Raw genomic sequence first — 18,567 nt, forward strand, 5'->3', positions numbered from 1 at the left:
ATTGTTCTACCAAAAAGACACATGCATTTGCATGGTCATTGCAGCACTATTCACAGAGCAAAGACATGGAATCAACCTAGGTGCCCATTAATAGTGGATTGGATAAAGAAAATGTGGCACATATACACCATGGAATACTATGCAGCTATAAAAGAGAACAAAGTCATGTCCTCTGAAGCAAAATGGATGCAGCTGGGGGCCATTGTCCTAAGCAAATAACTCAGGAACAGAAAACAAATACTGCATGTTCTCACTTATAAGTGGCAACTAAACATTGAGTACTCAGGGACATAAGATGGCAACAACAGAAACTGGGGACTACTAGAGGGCAAGGAAGAAAGAGGGACAAGGGTTGAAAAACTGTTGGGTACCACGCTCTGTACCTGGGTGACAAAATCATTCATACCCCAGTCAATCCTCAGCATCACACAATATACCCAGGTAACAAACGTGCACATGTACCCCCGATTCTAAAATAAAAGTTGAAAAAAGAATTGGATAGTGATATCGAATTGGATAGTGATACCAATCCTCCACCCTGCCAAAAAGACAGAGACAAAGAGAGAGAGACAAAGGCAAAAGGGGAAAGCTCTTTTTTTAATAGAATATAATCTAATGAATATAGAATAAATGATACGATTAGAAAATGACCATTTTAGGCCGGGCGCGGTGGCTCACTCCTGTAATCTCAGCACTTTGGGAGACCAAGGCAGGCGGATAACCTGAGGTCAGGAGTTCAAGACCAGCCTGACCAACATGGTGAAACCCCGTCTCTACTAAAAATACAAAATTAGCCAGGCGTGGTGGCACACACCTATAATCCCAGCTACTCGGGAGGCTGAGGTAGGAGAATCACTTGAACCCGGGAGGCGGAGGTTCCAGTGAGCCAAGATCGTGCCAATGTACTCCAGCCTGGGCATTAAGAGTGAAGCTCCATCTCAAATAAAAAAAAAAAAAGGAGAAAGAAAAGAAAAGAAAAATAGAAAATGACCATTTTTTAACTCAAGGTAATAATTTATTCAGGAAAGTATTATCAGTGGATATGAAAACCATTAAATGAAGGCTATTAGAGGAATAGGATATGTATAACTTCTCAGAGCATGACCCCACAGATCACTTACTAATTACAAAGGGAAACCTACTTTTAGGGCAGTCATGTGCGTGTATAAGGGTAACCAGAGAACATATTTTGGGATAATTAGGCAAATATAAATGACTTGATTAGATGAGAATATATAATTATTTTAATGTTCATTTTCTTATGAAAATGGCATTGTGATTGTGTAGGAAATTTTTAAAGAAATGGATACTAAAATATTTAGGGGTAGGTTGGCCAACAGTCTTGGTTTGCCTGGGACTGGGGGATTTCCTTGAACTCAGGGCTTTCATTGCTAAAACTGGGCAGTCTTGGCCAAAACCAAGAGGATAAGTCACCCTAGATGAAGCGTCATGTTGTCTATAACTTTCTTTAGAAAGTTTTGGCAAAAAAGAAAAAAAAGAAAGTGGGAGGGCAGTGGAGAGAGAAAGCAAATGTAAAAAATTTTAGTTGCTGACGCTGGGTAAAGAGCCCAGGTTCAGAATTCCTTTAACTTTACTGTAGATGGGAAAATTCTAAATAAGAAGTTGGGGGAAATGTTTAATAAGTATTGATTGTTTATTTTGAATCTTTGTTACCCTCCTAGGAACTTATTTATAATTTCTGTATCTAGATAAATATAATGCATACATTTGTGTTAAAAAAAAAAAAGCCTATATACTTCTGGGTTTGCCCAGATTTTTCTGGACAGATTTTTGTATTATTTGGTGCATTTCATATCTATTATATCTTCAGTGTGGATTGTGTGAATTGTGTGAAGTGTGCTGCTTTATCTCATTTAGCACTTTGGGGTCTGAATTCTAGTTTCTTTTATATCACAATCACAACTTCTGTTTTCTTACTGTTTGCATTTTCTTTGTACATGCTCTTTCAGAATAATTTTTAGATATGCCCATTGTATACCATAGACTTGGATTTTGTTTTGTGAGCTTCTCTGAGAAAGCTTTTTTTTAAAGTAAATGACTAAACCCATTTACATTTATGGATAGGGCTGACGTGTTTGGTCTTAGCTCATCATATTATTTCGTATTTATTTTAAGCATTAAATTTACCATATTTATGTATTTTTTTCTCTTTGTCCTTTTTCAATTTATTTTGGTATTTAGAAAAGTTTTTATTTGCTATTAATATGCTATATAATGCTGCCACAACTTTTTCTTTACTTAGTTTTCTACTAGTTGGTTTGTCAACTTTAAATGATACTGATATGGTTTGGCTGTGTTCCCACCCAAATCTCATCTTACAGTTCCCATAATCCCCACGTGTCATGGGAAGGACCCTGTGGAAGATAATTTAATCACGGGGGCGGTTACCCTCATGCTGTTCTCTTGATAGTGAGTTCTCGTGTGATCCGATGGTTTTATAGGGGGCTTTTCCCCATTTTTGCTGGGCACTTCTTACTACCGCCATGTGAAGAAGAACATGTTTGCATCCCCTTCTGTCATTATTGTAAGTGTTCTAAGGCCTCCCCAGCCATGCTGAACTTCGAGTCAATTAAACCTCTTCCCTTTATAAATTACCCAGTCCCAAGTATGTCTTTATTAACAGTGTGACAATGGACTAATACAGATACCCTCCAGTTTCTACCTATTACATATATGGCAATCAAGTAGCTTATTCTGCTCTCCTCTGTCTCCCTCTGTTCTTCTATATTTTTATTACTTTAGTTCTGTTATTTCTACTTTTGGACATAGAACATTTACATATTATCCTCACGCCTTTGTCTCTGCCTTCATTTTAGTCTCTTCAATTAAATAAAGGACATGTTCACCACAGTTACCTGCTGTATTTTCTCCAGTTATCTCTTGGTTTAATGAGGCTTGTTATCTAGTGTTAACAGATTCCTAATAAGGGCCAGGCACAGTGGCTCACGCCTGTAATCCCAGCACTTTGGGAAGCTGAGGTGGGCGGATCACTTGAGGTCAGAAGCTCAAGACCAGCCTGGCTAACATGGTGAAACCCCATCTCTACTAAAAAGAAATACAAAATTAGCTGGGTGTGGTGCCGTGCACCTGTAGTCCCAGCTACTCAGGAGACTCTCTTGAACCCAGGAGGTGGAGGTTGCAGTGAACTGAGATCATGCCATTGCACTCCAGCCTGGGCAACAGAGTGAGACCCCGTCTCATAAGAAAAGAAAAGAAAAAAAAGATTCCTAGTAAGGAATATTAAAATATACAGGCATGGTGGCTCATTCTTGTAATCCCAATACTTTGAGATGTCAAGGTGGAAGGATTGCTTGAGGCCAGGAGTTCAAGACCAGCCTGGGCAACATAGTAAGATCCCATCTCTCCAAAAAATTAAAAATTAAAATTAAAATTAAAAATTAGCCAGGTATGGTGCCACACACCTACAGTCCCAGCTACTCTGGAGGCTGAGGCACTTGGGCCCAGGAATTTGAGGCTGTAGTGAGCTATGATCACGCCACTGCACTCCAGCCCGGAGGACAATATGAGACAAAGAAAAGAAAGGAAGGAAGAAAAGAAAAGAAAGGAAAGGAAGAAAGGAAAGAGAGAAGAAAATATAACTTGAATTTGCATTTTAAAACTATTTATCAATCTTGATAACTGAAGATCAGCTTAACTGGATATAAAAATCCATGGTTCACACTTTCTGTCCTCGAGAGCACTGCTCCATTGTTGTTTTGATCTGTGTATTGAATCACGTGGTCTTTTTGCTTGGAGGTTTAGAGGTATTTTCCTGGGCATACAAGAAAATATCTTACACTTGACCACTTGAGGTTAATTTTCACACAAAGCATCCTTTCAGTAAATAGATTCAGGATTTTTCAACTTAATCTTTTGGTAAGCTTTATTGGATCATAGCTTTGAATCTTAGTCTCGATTCACTGCTTTTTCTTCTTTAGAAAATTCAATTATAGGTGTGTTAGATCTTCTTTGTCTTCTATAGCTATTCTTTTCTTTTGGGGCTTTTCATTTTGTTTCAATTCTCTTGGAAATTTTCATTCCAATTTTTCATGTGTCCTTTGTGTACTTTTTTGAATTTGCACCTTCTTGCATACCTTATAATTTAGCTCTAATTTTTAGGATTAGTGTGTTCCTTCATTTTCTTTTCTGTACTCAGTCAACTCTTGTTTCACAAATCCTTGTTTTGTACCCACTTCTATTTTGCATTTGTGAGTTTCTGTTTTGTGTGTTTTCTACATGTCATTGATATTATTTGATTTATGTTGAAGTGTCGTGCTGTGGTTTTCTCCGCCTTGAAGTTGGGTCTTGAATATTTTCATCAGCTGAAGAATTTTGATTCTCATTTTCTTTTCTTTAAAAAATAATTTTGGATGTTCATTTTCAAGACTGCTGGATTTTCTGTTCATTTTCAAAACTGTTGGATTTTCTTGGGCCAGGTATTTCTGCAAATGAGGTTGAAGGATTTGAGTAGTTTACTAGGTTTCTTAGCTCAAGAGTGCCCTCTTCAGTTGATACAGTAAAACGCAATTTCCTTAATGAACAGCATTTTTCTCTTTTCTCTTTTTTTTTTTTTTTTTTCTTCTCTGCATGGAGTGGAGAGTGTTAGGGGGAGTTTAATATGTCATCATTTTTATGAAACTCTTCTTTCTGTAGGATTCTTAATTTCCAACTTTTTCTTCCCTCTTCATCACCAAATTTCCAAGAGATACCTTTTCTTACTTAGTTCCTCTTTTCTCTCCCAGAAGCAGTACCCTCTGAAGACTTAAATGTCTGGGCCCATGCACTTTCAAGCCCCTTCAATTCCCCAGTAGCAAGTGCTGTAATGCAGTGTGGCTATTCTTAGTATTTCTCCACTTAGTGTGAGACTCTCTGGGATCCGACTGCATTATATTTTTCTCAAATAATTCCTGTTTTTCTCTTCTTTCTACCTGAGCTTAATAGCTGGGACTATGATTTACCCTCTTAAATAAAATGAGAGTTTCTATTAAATTTCCTAATATGTAGTAGATATGAGTTGTAATTTTATTTGCTGTCCTTGTTGAGCTGTATGTATGTATGTATGTGTGTGTATATATGTATTTATTTATGAATGACAGGGTCTTGCTCTGCTGCCCAGGCTGGAGTGCAGCAGCATGATCTTGGCTCACTGCAGCCTGGAACTACCGGGCACAAGCAATACTACTGTCTCAGCCTCCCAAAGTGCTGGGATTACAGGCGTGAGCCACCATGCCCAGCCTGTATGGTTTTTTGAAGATGTGTAGAAAGATTCAGATCTAGGCATCTGTCATTATCTTCTAAGAATCCTTACTATCTAGCCTCAACTTATAAATACAATATCTATAAATTTTTGGGTAAGACTTTCATGTGTATCCTAAATAATTCACCTCTTTTAAATTATCTTTATACTGAGGAAACATAACAAAGTTTTTTTTTAACAAAGATAAAATATAAAAGATGGCTCACCCAGGTCTCTAAGCAATTTTAGTCTGCCTCCCTTCTCCTTGACCCTGTTGGACTAATAGAAGTCTTTCATATTGTGGTGGGTGTATATGATCAATGTACCCAGAATAGTCAGGATGTCATGGTGTTCAATATGTCCAGAGTAGCCTGTCTGAGATGGTCAGTGCCCCCAGGATGGTTGACATAGTCAGTGGATCTGGAGGGGTCAGTGTATGTGAGCCACTACTTTGAAGAGAGTGGCTGGTCTGTCCTGACTGATCTAGTTATGGACTATTCATTTTTGTATTTCTGAGTCCTCCTTGTCAGGAAATGGCATCCCTCTCTCAGGTTATATGGCACTAGATTGGCAGGGATGCAAAGTGTCAACTACTAATAGGGTATGAGACATAATTTCTTCATGGGAGGCCTTCTAGACTTTTTAAAGGGACTGACGCCAGGATCCTGGCAGGAGAAAAACTGGCCACAGGAAAGACTCAGCACTGCTCAGCTCCTAGTCACTTTCAAATAGTAGAGCTCCCTGTCTCCAACTCCTTGTGGTCCTGAGCAAGGCAAAAGGTGCCTTGATTGTGGTCCCTCTGGTAGAGAGAGAGAGAGAGAGAGAATCACTGGATATACTTACACATATTCACTGGCTGAAATTAATATGGGAAAACATCACATCAGTTGAATTATGGAGCAGGGGAGAAACTCAAGTGATTTAAATGGGTAGTGCTCTCTTATAAAAACAGAATTCTCGATAACTCTCCATTTTGTTGTTGTTAAGGCTGGAAAGCCCTCCCCTAATTTTTTAAAATTAAAACTGCAAATATTTAAAAATAAAACTTCACATGCAACACAAATTTTTGGCTTCTTTTGACAAATTGAATGATGGTGGCAGCATTGAGCCACCATCCCTAAGATGGTAACAACTGTCCAGAACTGAGCAATGGCTCCCCTCTGATAGGGCAGTGCCCTCCAGTCCTCACAGCCCTGCCACTCCCTGCCTCACATTCACCACCATTTCACTCATTTTTGTTCCCTAGAGTCATTTAAGTTTTTCTCTTCTGCTATTACCCAACCATCCTTTTTTGAACTCTGCTACCACATCTTAGTTCAGACCCTGGTACAGCTACAACGTTATCATGCAAATCTGATGGTGTCATTTTCTGGTAATATACTGCCTACTACCAACCAAATGAAGGCCAGGCCCTTCCCAGTAGAATTCAATCTTATCTTTATCTCCCCGGTCCTGCCTCACACTGCTGTGGCCTCCACCTGCCATGCATGCTCAGACTTTCTTGTGCCTACCATTTCATCTGCTTGGGTTCCCTTTTGCATGCAACACTCAGCTCAAATATTAGCTCTTCCATGGGCTCTACTTGGCCAGCCAAGACAGTTACTACTTCTGTTGTTTCCTTTATAGCGCAGTGATCAACTCCAACAGTCATGTATAGAGTAATCTAATAATATGGCCATCTCCTCCAGTACATTGTGAAGAAGTCTCGGGCAAAAACTGGGTCTGATTCATCTTTGCATCCCGAGACAGTAAAAATGCATAATAGAAGAATTAAAGTTATAACTGGATAACAAGATATATTAGTCTTAGGCCCGGGTTTATCAGTCAGCTTGGGCTAAGTTATGCTGTGAAAATAAACTCTATCCAAATCTCAGTGGCTTATAAAGCAAAGGTTTATTTTTAATGCACACTACTCATCTATGATGGATTGGCTACATCTCTGGTCCACGTCTTCACTTTAGGATCCAGGTTGAAAGAGCTCTGTGAGGTCGCCAGTCTCACTGCAAAGGAAAAGAATGGTGACCATGCCCTAGCTCCTAAAACTTCTGCTCAGAAGTGGCACACGTCATTTCTGCCCACATTTCACTGGTCAAAGCAAACCATATGTCCAAGCATGAAGCCAATGGGGCCAAGGTGTAAAATCCTCCCAAAAGAAGGGAAAGTGGCCAGGCACAGTGGCTCACTCCTGTAATCCAAGCACTTTGGGAGGCCAAGGTGGAAGGACTGCTTGAGCCCAGGAGTTTGAGACCAGCCTGGGCAACATAGTGAGACCCTGTCTCTACAAAAAAAAAATCAGAGAAAAAAAAATTAGCCCATTGTGGCATGCACCTGTAGTCTCAGCTACTAACGAGGCTGAGGCAGGAGGATCACATGAATCCAGGAGGTTGAGGCTGCACAGTGAGCCATGATTGCATCACTGCACTCCAGCCTGGGTGACAAAGCAAGACCCTGTCTCCAAAAAAAAAAAAAAAAAAGGAGGGACTGGACGGATGTCATTAAATTTAATACAATCTACCACATTCCATCCTCTTCAGTTCCCCTTTCCTCTGCCTTTTCAGCGGCATGGACAAGCCTTTAGAACATGTTTCTCAGGCTCCTATGTCAGCTGGCTTCTGGCTGGGTTCAGCTAAGGGAAGCCGCCCCAGAGACAGGAGAGTGTGAGGCTGGGAAATGCCAGAGTATTTTTCCCCATCCCTCACTATCTCAGGGAGCTTCTCCTACAGCAGCTCTATTTTCTTTGTGGTTCTAGCTCCCATGTGATAGGCCTGCTATAGTTTCTGCTTCTGCTGAGTAATCCCAGATGCTACAACCTTAAGAGTCATATAATCTGATCTAGTTTCCTAATGTGTAAAACAGGGAGAGAATCTGCTCACATTATCTATTTCAAGAAAAAGAAAAATCCCTGGCTGTCTAGTGGTTAGGGGGAAAAAAACAAAGAATGTACATTAAAATTGTAAACAATAAAGTGCTGGACAAATAAGGAATTTAAGGGTATACGAATAAGGCAATATGGTGTAGCAGAAAAGAAAACAGGACTGGGGATAATAATTCTTGGTTCAAGATCTTGCTTTTCTGCAAATTGGAGACAACATTGTTGGTAATGTAGTGGTTGCAGAGACGCATCAATGAAAGTATTTGTGAAACTTTATATTATCAAGTATAAAAAGCTATACAAACAAATGAATTCGCTAGCTATAAGCAGAAAAAAACTTTATTTCTATCAAATTGAAAAGTATGAACCTTCAAGCAAGATAATCAACATAATCAATAATACAATTAACAGTTAGGATAGCATATACAGATCAGACTGGAGGTTTAGATACTTGGAAGCACATACACCAAAATTAAGAGGGCCAGCAACTGTCCCACCGAGGAAAAGCACTCTGACTCATCATAAACACACGACTTCTGGGAAACTTGAGCTGACATTTCACAGGACAGTAAACCAAAGAGACAGGTTGTCATTGGGTTATAGAACTGATCTGAGCTTGAGAGGGATCACAGTGAAATGCCATTGTAACTCAACAATTTCCCCAGAGATCTGTTCATCTCAAAAACAGGAATATATAAAAATCAGTAGTACAAATTCTCATAAAACTAGAAAAGCCCTCTAAGCCCTAATATCCTTGGAGCTTACATAAAGACTGAGTTTTCATTTTTCTTCCCTTTAGTCTTCTCTAAATTAAATACAAAATAGTTTGTTATTTAGGACATTTCTGACTATATAGCCAAAGCTTTAAAATGAAGACAAGAATAATTTTTATAAAATGAATTAGACACATATCAACCCTAGGGGGAATCTTCAAGGTGGTCTGCTCCTTTGAAAAGCTTTAAACAGGAAAGCTTTTATTTAAAGAATGACACTGTGCTTCTGGGAATAACCTAATTATTACCAGAGGAAGGAATTCCTATCTATGCCATACGAGAGCTTTCATCCTTTAGAAATGTTTTACTGCAGTATCTCTCTCTCTCTCACACACCACACACACACAAAATGATCAAATTGGGGAACTCCCTGAAGCATACAGATAATGGCATTTATTCTGGCAAGAACTGTGCAAATTGTTACAAGAAAGATAAGGGATGGCAAGTATGAACAACTATATTTCAACAGATGCAGGAAGCAGATTTTTTTCACAGTTGAAATATGGCTTCTCAACCTCTGGGGCCTGCACACTTCTCATTTGGAAACCAGATTGGGTCAGTTACATGTGGAAAGAAATAACTTACTACCAGACCACATTTCCACATTAAAAGAAGTCTCTATTACTAGGTTATTTTTTTAAAGACACCAAATAGACCAAGAGTTACTAAAAATTGAAGGAGATATTGAGAAAGCAAGTCATACTATGAACAGGACCTCACCTTATGAATTGCCTCTCTAGCAAAATCAACTGCAGAAAGGAAAGACACTGTCAAATGAAAGGTAATAAACAGAATTCTCAGGTGGACACAAATACCTCCTGAAATCCTGTAACCCAGCAGAGTACAGATGAGACACGCCCTCTGTAGATACAGTGTGCAACTACCAGTGTGACTCTGAGTGCCCGTTTCCTGTCTCTGCACCAAAGCACCAAAAACAGATTCCAGGCTAAAGCAAATATGTTGTTTTATCTGTTAAAGAGAACAGGGAGCTCAAACTAGGGAAAGGTATTAAAAAGGCCATTTGAATTTCCTAATCCCTACAGGTACATGAAAACCCGTTTAAATAAACAGGATTATTTCCATTTATAATACAAGCAGGCAAGTTTAGATTATTACATAGGTAATTGATGAGGATTTGATTAGCCAATGCATGTAATGTGCCTAACATGGAGTAAACAGACAGTACCTAGTGCCTATACCTGAACACACTTGGAAATATGTGGTATTTATTATGTGAGCAAAGACCTCCAGCAGGCTTCAACTCTTTGGACAAAAAGCTAATGTCAAATACTGAACTCAGGTTCCAGTGAACTAAACTTTATAAAAGCACTATTTATGGGTTTGTGCAGGTATCTTTCTAAAGTTTTCCGGTCTCAACATCTTAAATAGCAGGAAAAACCACAGTGGCTCCTTGCTCCAAGAATCCTTCCTCATTGATGGCTATTCTTACCTTTCTCCTTCCCTACCAAAGAGATGGGCACACCTAGGGTAACAATGGAACTCATCTGAGCTTGGCTGCTAGAGGGCAGCAGGGGGGTGATCCCTGGGGAAGGACAAGACAGGAAGTGAATCTCCCCTGGTTACTGCCTCAACTGTTGCACGACAAGCAGATGGTGGGCAAAGGTTTGGATCTGGCATTCAGAGTCATGTTAATGTGTAATGGAATAGACAATGGTACAAAAGTCAGGAGTTAACCTGTGTTCAATGCTTCATCATTGCTTGTTTACCTACCAGCATTTTAGGAAGGATTAGTTTATCATCAAGGCCTTGTTTGGAGTGGGAGTAAGGGGGTGATTTGTTCTGATCTCAGGAAGGAAAAGTGAGCAGGATCTGGATAGCTCCAAGGAGCTCAAAAGCCTATGTGTGAGCACCATGGCTGGGGACGGCTCAAGGGTAAAGGCCACTTCAGGGGCACAATCCAATGGACACCAAAAGGATAGGTAAGGAACATGAGCTTGCTTCCTTCATAGATTAGCCTGGGCCCAAGCCCAGCCTACTTTGACAGTCTTTTATTCTATTCATAAAGGAGGTCTTATGCAGGAAAACTAAGACTCTCAGCTAGCAGCTTTCTTTTCTTAAGCTAAGAAAAAGGAATGTCATAAAAAGGTGAACATCACTTTGGTGAGCTCTGCTATTTTTTTTTTAAGAGAGAGGGTCTCGCTGTGTCGCCCAGGCTTGGGTGCAGAGGTGCAATCATAGCTCACTGCAGCCTCGAATTCCTAGGATCAAGCAATCCTCCTGCCTAAGTCTCCTAACTAGGACCATAAGTGTACACCACCATGACTGGCTAATTTTTTACTTTTCTGTAGAGATGGAGTCTTGTGATATTGCCCAGCCTGGTCCTGAACTTTTGGCCTCCGACAACCTTCCCATCATGGCTTCCCAAAGCATTGGGACTACAGACATGGACTAGCTCCATTTCTTGATGTGAGGCCATAAGCAGAACCAAGCAGACTCAAGGCCCTTGGTTGCTTGGACACAATTAGCTATTAATAACATCCAGGAAAAAGCTCAGTCTTCTGAGTCAGGAAAACCTGGGCTGGAGTCCTGGCTACACTGGTCACCAGCAGCAGAAGCCTGGGCAAGATGCTTCACATCCCTGGGACCCCTGTCTTCTTTGTTTATCAACGTGAAATCATGGCTGTTTCACAGGATGCTAGAAAGATTAAATGAGATGTTTATGAAGGTCCTAAAACCGCACATTTCACTCAGTAGGTTTTCAATAAACAGTACCTATCTTAAGTCTGCGTTACTGTTGGAGGGTATTAAATACAGCAGCCTTTCCAAGTTCTAAGTAAGAAAGAAGCCTGTTAGGATAATGGAAGCAAATTGAATTAAGAGCTGGGTAGAATGACAGAATGCGAGGTCAGGTTGGCATCTTAGAAACCATCTGAACCACTCTCTTTGCTTAAAGGTGAAGGAACGGTCATGTGTGGCAATAGAAAAAAAAAACAAAACAAGAAAAGATGTCCCTTTAATTTTACTTTTGTCAAAACATTTTCAAGATTACTTTAATTTTTACAATATCATTTAAGGGAAAACTAGTGAGTTTGTTGAAGAAAACAAGAAACAGATTTTTTTAAAGCCATTGACCACGAAATAAGCATTATGTTTCAAAGACCATGAAAAAGTTATTTGTCTCTTTTTGGTCTCAACTAGCGAGGGAGGTGAGACCAAACTGCTCAACTGCTGGACAATCTCAGCAAACACACCCACTGTTGAGACTTATTGAGTGACTCAATGTTGGCTAGAATTGTCCATTTAGCTGGAGGGGAAGAGGGAGGGAAGGATGGATGGAGGAGTGAAGTATGGAAGCAGGGATCAGGCCACTTCCCGTACCTCTCCCCCGCCCCAAACTCCAAAGGCAATGATCACATTGGAGGGTCAGCTAAACACAAAGGGAAGTGAAGAAAGAAGTTTGAAGATTTTCCTGTTTCCAAAAATCACATACTTTCCTCTTTTGAGTATTCTATAGAATAACTCTCTACATTTCCTAGTTTGTGGAAATTTTCTCTATGGCATAACTACTCTAAATTGTGCAATTTTCCTCATATCAGACTTATTTTTCTCTATACCTGGTTCCCTAGCAAACCTGAGCTTTATTTATATATCTGATATGCACCCCATCTCCACAGCTGGCATTCAATTGCAACTCTAAATTCTAAAGTGCTCAGAGTCAATATAATGCACTGACGATTCAGACCTGACTGGTCATTTTCACTGCATAAATCTAAAAAGTAAACAATCTCATTATGTTTGAGAGGATGGATGGGGAGAAGACTGATCTATATTTCCACTAAGGTAGCCAAGAAATATTCACATGAAGGGACAATGGGAGAGGAGCTGGCAAGAGTTTGGGCAGTACTTAGAAGGAAGATGCATTCCTTATCATATAGATTACATATGGCAGTGAATTGACAGAGGATTCACTGGGACATCTTCAGAAAGTAAGTAATGTGTTTCAACACCACTAAAGTGTTAAAATAGGCTTCTTTTCTTCTCGCCAGTATGAAAAGTTAGACAGGAGTCACTCCCAAGAATAGTAAAGGACACTCACTGGGGACAGTCATGATGGGTGAAGAAGGGATACATATTTTTAAGGCAGCAGGAATAAATTTCATCATCCTTCCCAGAAGACAGCAAGAATTATTCAAGGTGGCCACCAAGTCTGGAAACCAGGCAAATCTTTTAACAAATGGTTTATTGATATGTTATAATGAATGACAAAATATTAGTATCTAATTCTAGACTTTATGGCCACCCCATAGGATGAATCTTTGGAACAGAAAGAAAAATAAAGAATTTGTTTTCTCATAATCATAAAGCTGTTATACTCAGTCCAGGCACAGCTAGTACAACATTCTGCTCAACCCCACAGGCTCCATTCCCTTTACCACATATTTATAATATGTTTGGGTCACTCATAGGAGTGAAACACTGTCAGCATCAATAGTTAGCAGCACTTTCAAAATACATTTTATTGTCCCGAATAGAAACCTTAACTATTCAATTAGTCCAGTAATTCCAAATGGTCTTATTACTTCTATACATAAGATATGATCTTACAACATTTATGTAGCTAAATACTTAACTTCCCATGCTTTTTGAGGATTCCCAAAAGACTTTAAAGGGTTCCCAAGACTTTCAGGGGTTTTTTTTTTTTTCACAATAAAAGAAAGGAACAGTGTCAATCCATAGAGTCAGACCAGCAGTTTAATAAGATCCTCTTCATAGCTCAGTTCTCAGTGCATACAGAGATTCAATATAGCCCCATCGCTCTCAGTTATTAGAATCTGAGAGGGATAAGAGCAATAACTATTGTTTAAAAGCCTAAGAGTGAAAACAGATGTCAAAAAAAAAAAAAAAAAAAGCCAAATTCTTTCATCCCAGGATGTCTGAAAAGGAGAGACTCTATGGAGTGTGGATGTAGAAAAGGAGTTATTCCTACCGGAAAAAAATGAACTGTGGACACAGTCACTCAAGACCAGAGAAACAACCACTATGAGTAAGTAGCTTCAATTTCACTGTTACCAGGAGGGCACACACCAGAAAGCCTGGGACAAAGCCTGGGCTAGAGCCCTCAGGATTCATTCTCAGGCTTCCTGGTGCTGTGGTTCAACAGCCTTTGTGGGGATGGGGAGAACCAGAGACTATCACCATCACGTGTAAAAAATATTACCACAGCAACAGCTGTCAAAAACCAGCTGGAGCTGAAGTTACACACCATTTGAAATCCACACTGTACTTGCTTTCTTGTGATGGGCTTGAGACATGTGCAGAGACACCTTAAACATGTGTAGGTGACCACCCTTTTGAAAGGCAGAGGAGGGCTTCTTCATGAACTCTTTCTACTCATTTGTTTTCCTATCAGTTCACCATTTCAACTAGAAAAGATGCTGCAAGCTACCTCAGCTAGCTTCTAATTTGGACACAGCACCAATACTACACACACTATTGAATGAATGACCACATCTTCCTGGTTCTTCCATTGGGCAGGGTCAATATGCTTCTTTGGACTGAATAGGTGTGATCTTGTTTGAGAAAAGTGTGTAAACGTAGGGCCAGATTTTGTTCGTCTCCGTTCCGGAAAATTGGTGGAGCACTCCTCGGCTCCTGAAAAACAAAGTCCAACATACAATGGCTTTTTAGGTTTCTTTTCCACGTATTAGTGCAGAAGATCCTAGATATAAAACAAGCATGATCTCATGGTCTATATCATATACCACACTAAGTGCTAAAACAGCCCCTTTCAAAGGTATCAACACCTCCACTGGGTGTACCTAAATAAGGTCATAGCTTTTGCAATTCTGGTATGCTTGTCATGATGCCACCTTTTTTCTCCCCCTTTAAAACATATCAAAGAATAGCATTATAGGGGCCATTCCAAATGTGCCCCAATATATAATTTTCAAAAGCGAACCACTGAAAAGCTTTACTAAAACCTATATTACTTAGTCAATCAGGGAATACATAATTGATGTATCATAATAATATGATCATAAAACTCTGATCTTAAGGTTTGCTAAATTTTGGGGGGGACTACAAGGCCAGAAAGTGATTGTAACAGAGTATAAACTGCTGTTTTGAATGCACTCAGCATAAAGTTTTGACTTGCATGTTATTTAAAAAATTTAAATATGTTGCCAATATGAAAACTGAGATTCCCCCTCACACACATACACACAGAAAACCAGATTTCTGCTATTCCTGAAAAATGGGAATCATTGGCCTGCGTGCCCTAGAATGATAACTGGCTGGAACAGCCCAAGACCTGTCCAGTTCAACTGTCACTCAACTGTCTAGCTTGACACATCCCCCACCATGTTTGAGACTCATTTCCAATACCTGCCCTAGCCCCTGCAGCCATTTGAATTTTTAATCTCTGGTTTACGGTTTTAGCCTTCTTTTGTTAAACTCTTTACAGACACTTCAAGAAGGGACACACCAAAAGTGTCTTCTAATCTTCTATCAAAACCAGATATTTATATGTGGGAATATCAACATATGTGGGACCACTATCTCAGTCACTTAAATTTTTAAGAAAATGAAAATAAATCTCAATGTTGTTTTACATCCAAAGCAGACAGAGATGATCAGGTTTGGGTCCTTATGTTCTAACAGTTTCAGGATAAAAGTATTGAACCTTATCTTTCATGTACAGCTCCAGCATTTCATCTGACTTCTGGGAAGGTTTTGGGTTGCTAGTGTTTATCTGTCTTAAAGAAACACTACTCTGCCTCAGCCCCGTGTTCTTCCCAGCAGGCTCCACACCTTTCCAGTCTGTCCTTTGTCATGAAAATATTGAAGCACACTCACTTGTATAATTCAATGACTGGCTTTGCCACGTCTTTGTACTGTCTTAGCCTGGCAGCAACTGCTTCGGGTTTATCATCCTCCTGCTGGACTAATGGTTCACCAGTGACGTCATCAATACCCTACAAATACCAAATAAACCAATTAATATAGACAACAGTTGGGCCATTTCATAGGTTAAAAACTTTTCTGTGCAAAACCATGTATTCATCTTTAACTCCTACCACATGATGAATTAGGCCTTGGTGACAGTGGTAATTTTAAGAGTAGTAGAAAAAGAAATAGCACACTTAACAGTATGTTAACCTTATTTCCTGGGAGCTGACATTAAATCTTTATTAACAGTTCAGATCTTTTCAAACATGTTCCAGTGCTGTTGATAAATGGTACTTTCAATTCAGCCTAAAATTCCATGCAACCTCTCCCAACAACAAACCTTGTCATCTTGGTTCTCTAAATATCCCTAAAACTACCTTGTCTTCTAAAATAAAGGCTGAGTTCTTAATGCGGAAAACAAAATCTCAAAAAAACTACTTGGCTTACTTAGGAAAAATACTAATCTAGGAGAATACAGTTCAGTACCATCTCTGCCAGCTTTCCAATTCTATCCTGGAGCTTCTATGAAATTTCTCTTATTCAGGTTATTTTACTAGATCAAATAATGACATACACTGTAGGAACATACAGAGGGGAAAAAAAACTGAAGTGACTGTGTCCTCACCTAAATTATATTACTCAAAAGGGAAGCTGGTGTTGGATTTGTTAAATCCTTTATTTTAGCTTTTCTTATGTGTTGCTTCTTTCTCAATGTAAAACAAAAAATATACCTTAACTGCTAGTTCTGATTAATACAGGTGTTATTTTATTTATTTATTTATTTTAAGACGGAGTCTCACTCTGTTGCCCAGGCTGGAGTGCAATGGCTCGATCTTGGCTCACTGCAACCTCCACCTCCCGGGTTCAAGTGATTCTCCTGCCTCAGTCGAACAGGTGGGATTACAGGTGCCTGCCACCATGCCCAGCTAATTTTTGTATTTTTAGTAGAGACAGTGTGGTTCACCATGTTGGTCAGGCTGGTCTCGAACTCCTGACCTGAGGTGATCCATCTGCCTCGGCCTCCCAAAGTGCTGGTATTACAGGCATAAGCCACTGCGCTGGCTGGTTTTATGTATTTAATTTGAAAATGTATATGATTTTCTGCAGTATGTTTGTCTAATTATTTTGCTAGCTTTCTATTCCCCCCCAAAATCTCATGAAGGACATTATAATAAAGTTATAGCTGATATCATACATAAGGTTAAATATTGAATACACTTACTGTAAGTTTGGGGAAAAAGGCAAGAACCCCCCACTCTCATCATATGTGATAACATTTATCAGTTGGTTGGGGCGCAGTGGCTCATGCCTATAATCTCAGCACTTTGGGAGGCCAAGGCGGGCGGATCACTTAAGGTCAGGAGTTTGAGACCAGCCTGGCCAACATGGCAAAACCCCATCTCTACTAAAAATACAAAAATTAGCCGGGTGTGGTGGCGGGTGCCTGTATTCTCAACTACTCGAGAGTCTGAGGCAGGACAATCACTTGAACCCGGGGGCGGAGGTTGCAGTGAAATCGTGTCACTGCACTCCAGCCTGGGTGACAGAGCGAGACACTGTCTCAAAAAAATTTTTTTAAAGAAAAATAATAAAAAATAAAAAATAACATTTATTTTAGTGAAACTCTTAACCACTAAAATTAAGGAAAAGAGAAACAGAAGGCATGAATTAGAATATTTTTAAAAATGGCATATTTAAAGGTGTATTAAAATAGGTATTATTAAATTACCCATGACAATCAGGGACAAACATTCTGAGAACTGAAAAATTATAATTAAAAAAAAAAACACCTTGATTTTCAATTTGTTTTAATCTCCCCAGGAATCATGCCTCCTTAAAATTGCAAAATGGACACGTTTTGAATTTTGCCTCCCACATCCATGACTATTACTCACCAGGGGAGATAGTCCCAAGAAATAAACCTGTCAAAAGGTAGGCCAGAACAGAACTGAGAGGCACAGGCAACTCAACTGGATAATCAGAAACTGGCTATAAATTTGAAACGCACTAAAATTCCATTACAGCTCAGGGCCTTGGGTATATGACTTATTCTTACGATTTATGAGTGAGCCATGTAATTATCACATGTGTATTCTATGGTTGTTAACCCAACATGACAAGAGAGATGGGGATGGGAGAAGGCTATATATTACCTCTATTGCCACCTTCTTTATTTTACTTACAGCCACAAGGCTCAGAATGTCATTTCCAGAATTTCAGAGCATCAGCAAATACAACCCTGTTTCCAAAAAGCAGAATGATGCTAGAGCAACAGCGTCCCTCCTTCCCAGGGAAGCCAGCCACCACTGACATAGGAGTTAAGAAGAAATCATGGGAATCCTCAGTAAGGCTTTTCTGTTTAATGAAAAGCAGCCCCAAATCATTTTCTAACAAAGAGCAGCCTGTAAAGTCGAGCTGCAGACATAGACAAGCAAGCTGGGAGCTTGCACGGCGGAATGCTGGCAGGAACTAGGGACTAGACATGTTCAAGATGGCGGCTCCATCTTCCCTTCTCTTTGTCAGCCACGTGTACTATCAGAAGCAGGACAGGGAGAGTTCATTTGTATAATAAGGTTAGGGTGGGGCCACCAGCCTTTCCCCAGCACTATGTAAACGTCATGCCTGATCCAAACAATCTGTGAGCCCTATGTAAATCAGACACTGTCTCCTCACCCTGGACTATAAAATCCAGGGCATCCACCACCAGCTGGTCTTTTCCACTTGGAGCCCCTTCTATCTCTATAGAGAGGGCTGTT

At 39.8% G+C, this 18,567-nt stretch overlaps 1 protein-coding gene across 5 annotated transcripts in view; it reads right to left on the reverse strand.

Annotated features, from left to right (window-relative positions):
• Positions 1–8,450: 8,450 nt before the first annotated feature.
• Positions 8,451–18,567, reverse strand: part of AK4 (adenylate kinase 4) — an 84,686-nt gene continuing 74,569 nt past the window's right edge. For all 5 annotated transcript variants that reach the window (XM_513462.9, XM_054683974.2, XM_016920004.4 and 2 more), the window contains 2 exons: positions 15,719–15,837; positions 8,451–14,515 (listed from right to left, as the gene is read on the reverse strand). In XM_513462.9, coding sequence (XP_513462.3) covers positions 14,401–14,515; positions 15,719–15,837 — 234 coding nt within the window. In that variant the 3' untranslated portion in view covers positions 8,451–14,400. The remainder of the gene's footprint in view (positions 14,516–15,718; positions 15,838–18,567) is intronic.

Source organism: Pan troglodytes, chromosome 1, assembly GCF_028858775.2.
Source record: "Pan troglodytes isolate AG18354 chromosome 1, NHGRI_mPanTro3-v2.0_pri, whole genome shotgun sequence".
In the NCBI taxonomy this organism is placed as follows: Eukaryota; Metazoa; Chordata; class Mammalia; order Primates; family Hominidae; genus Pan; species Pan troglodytes.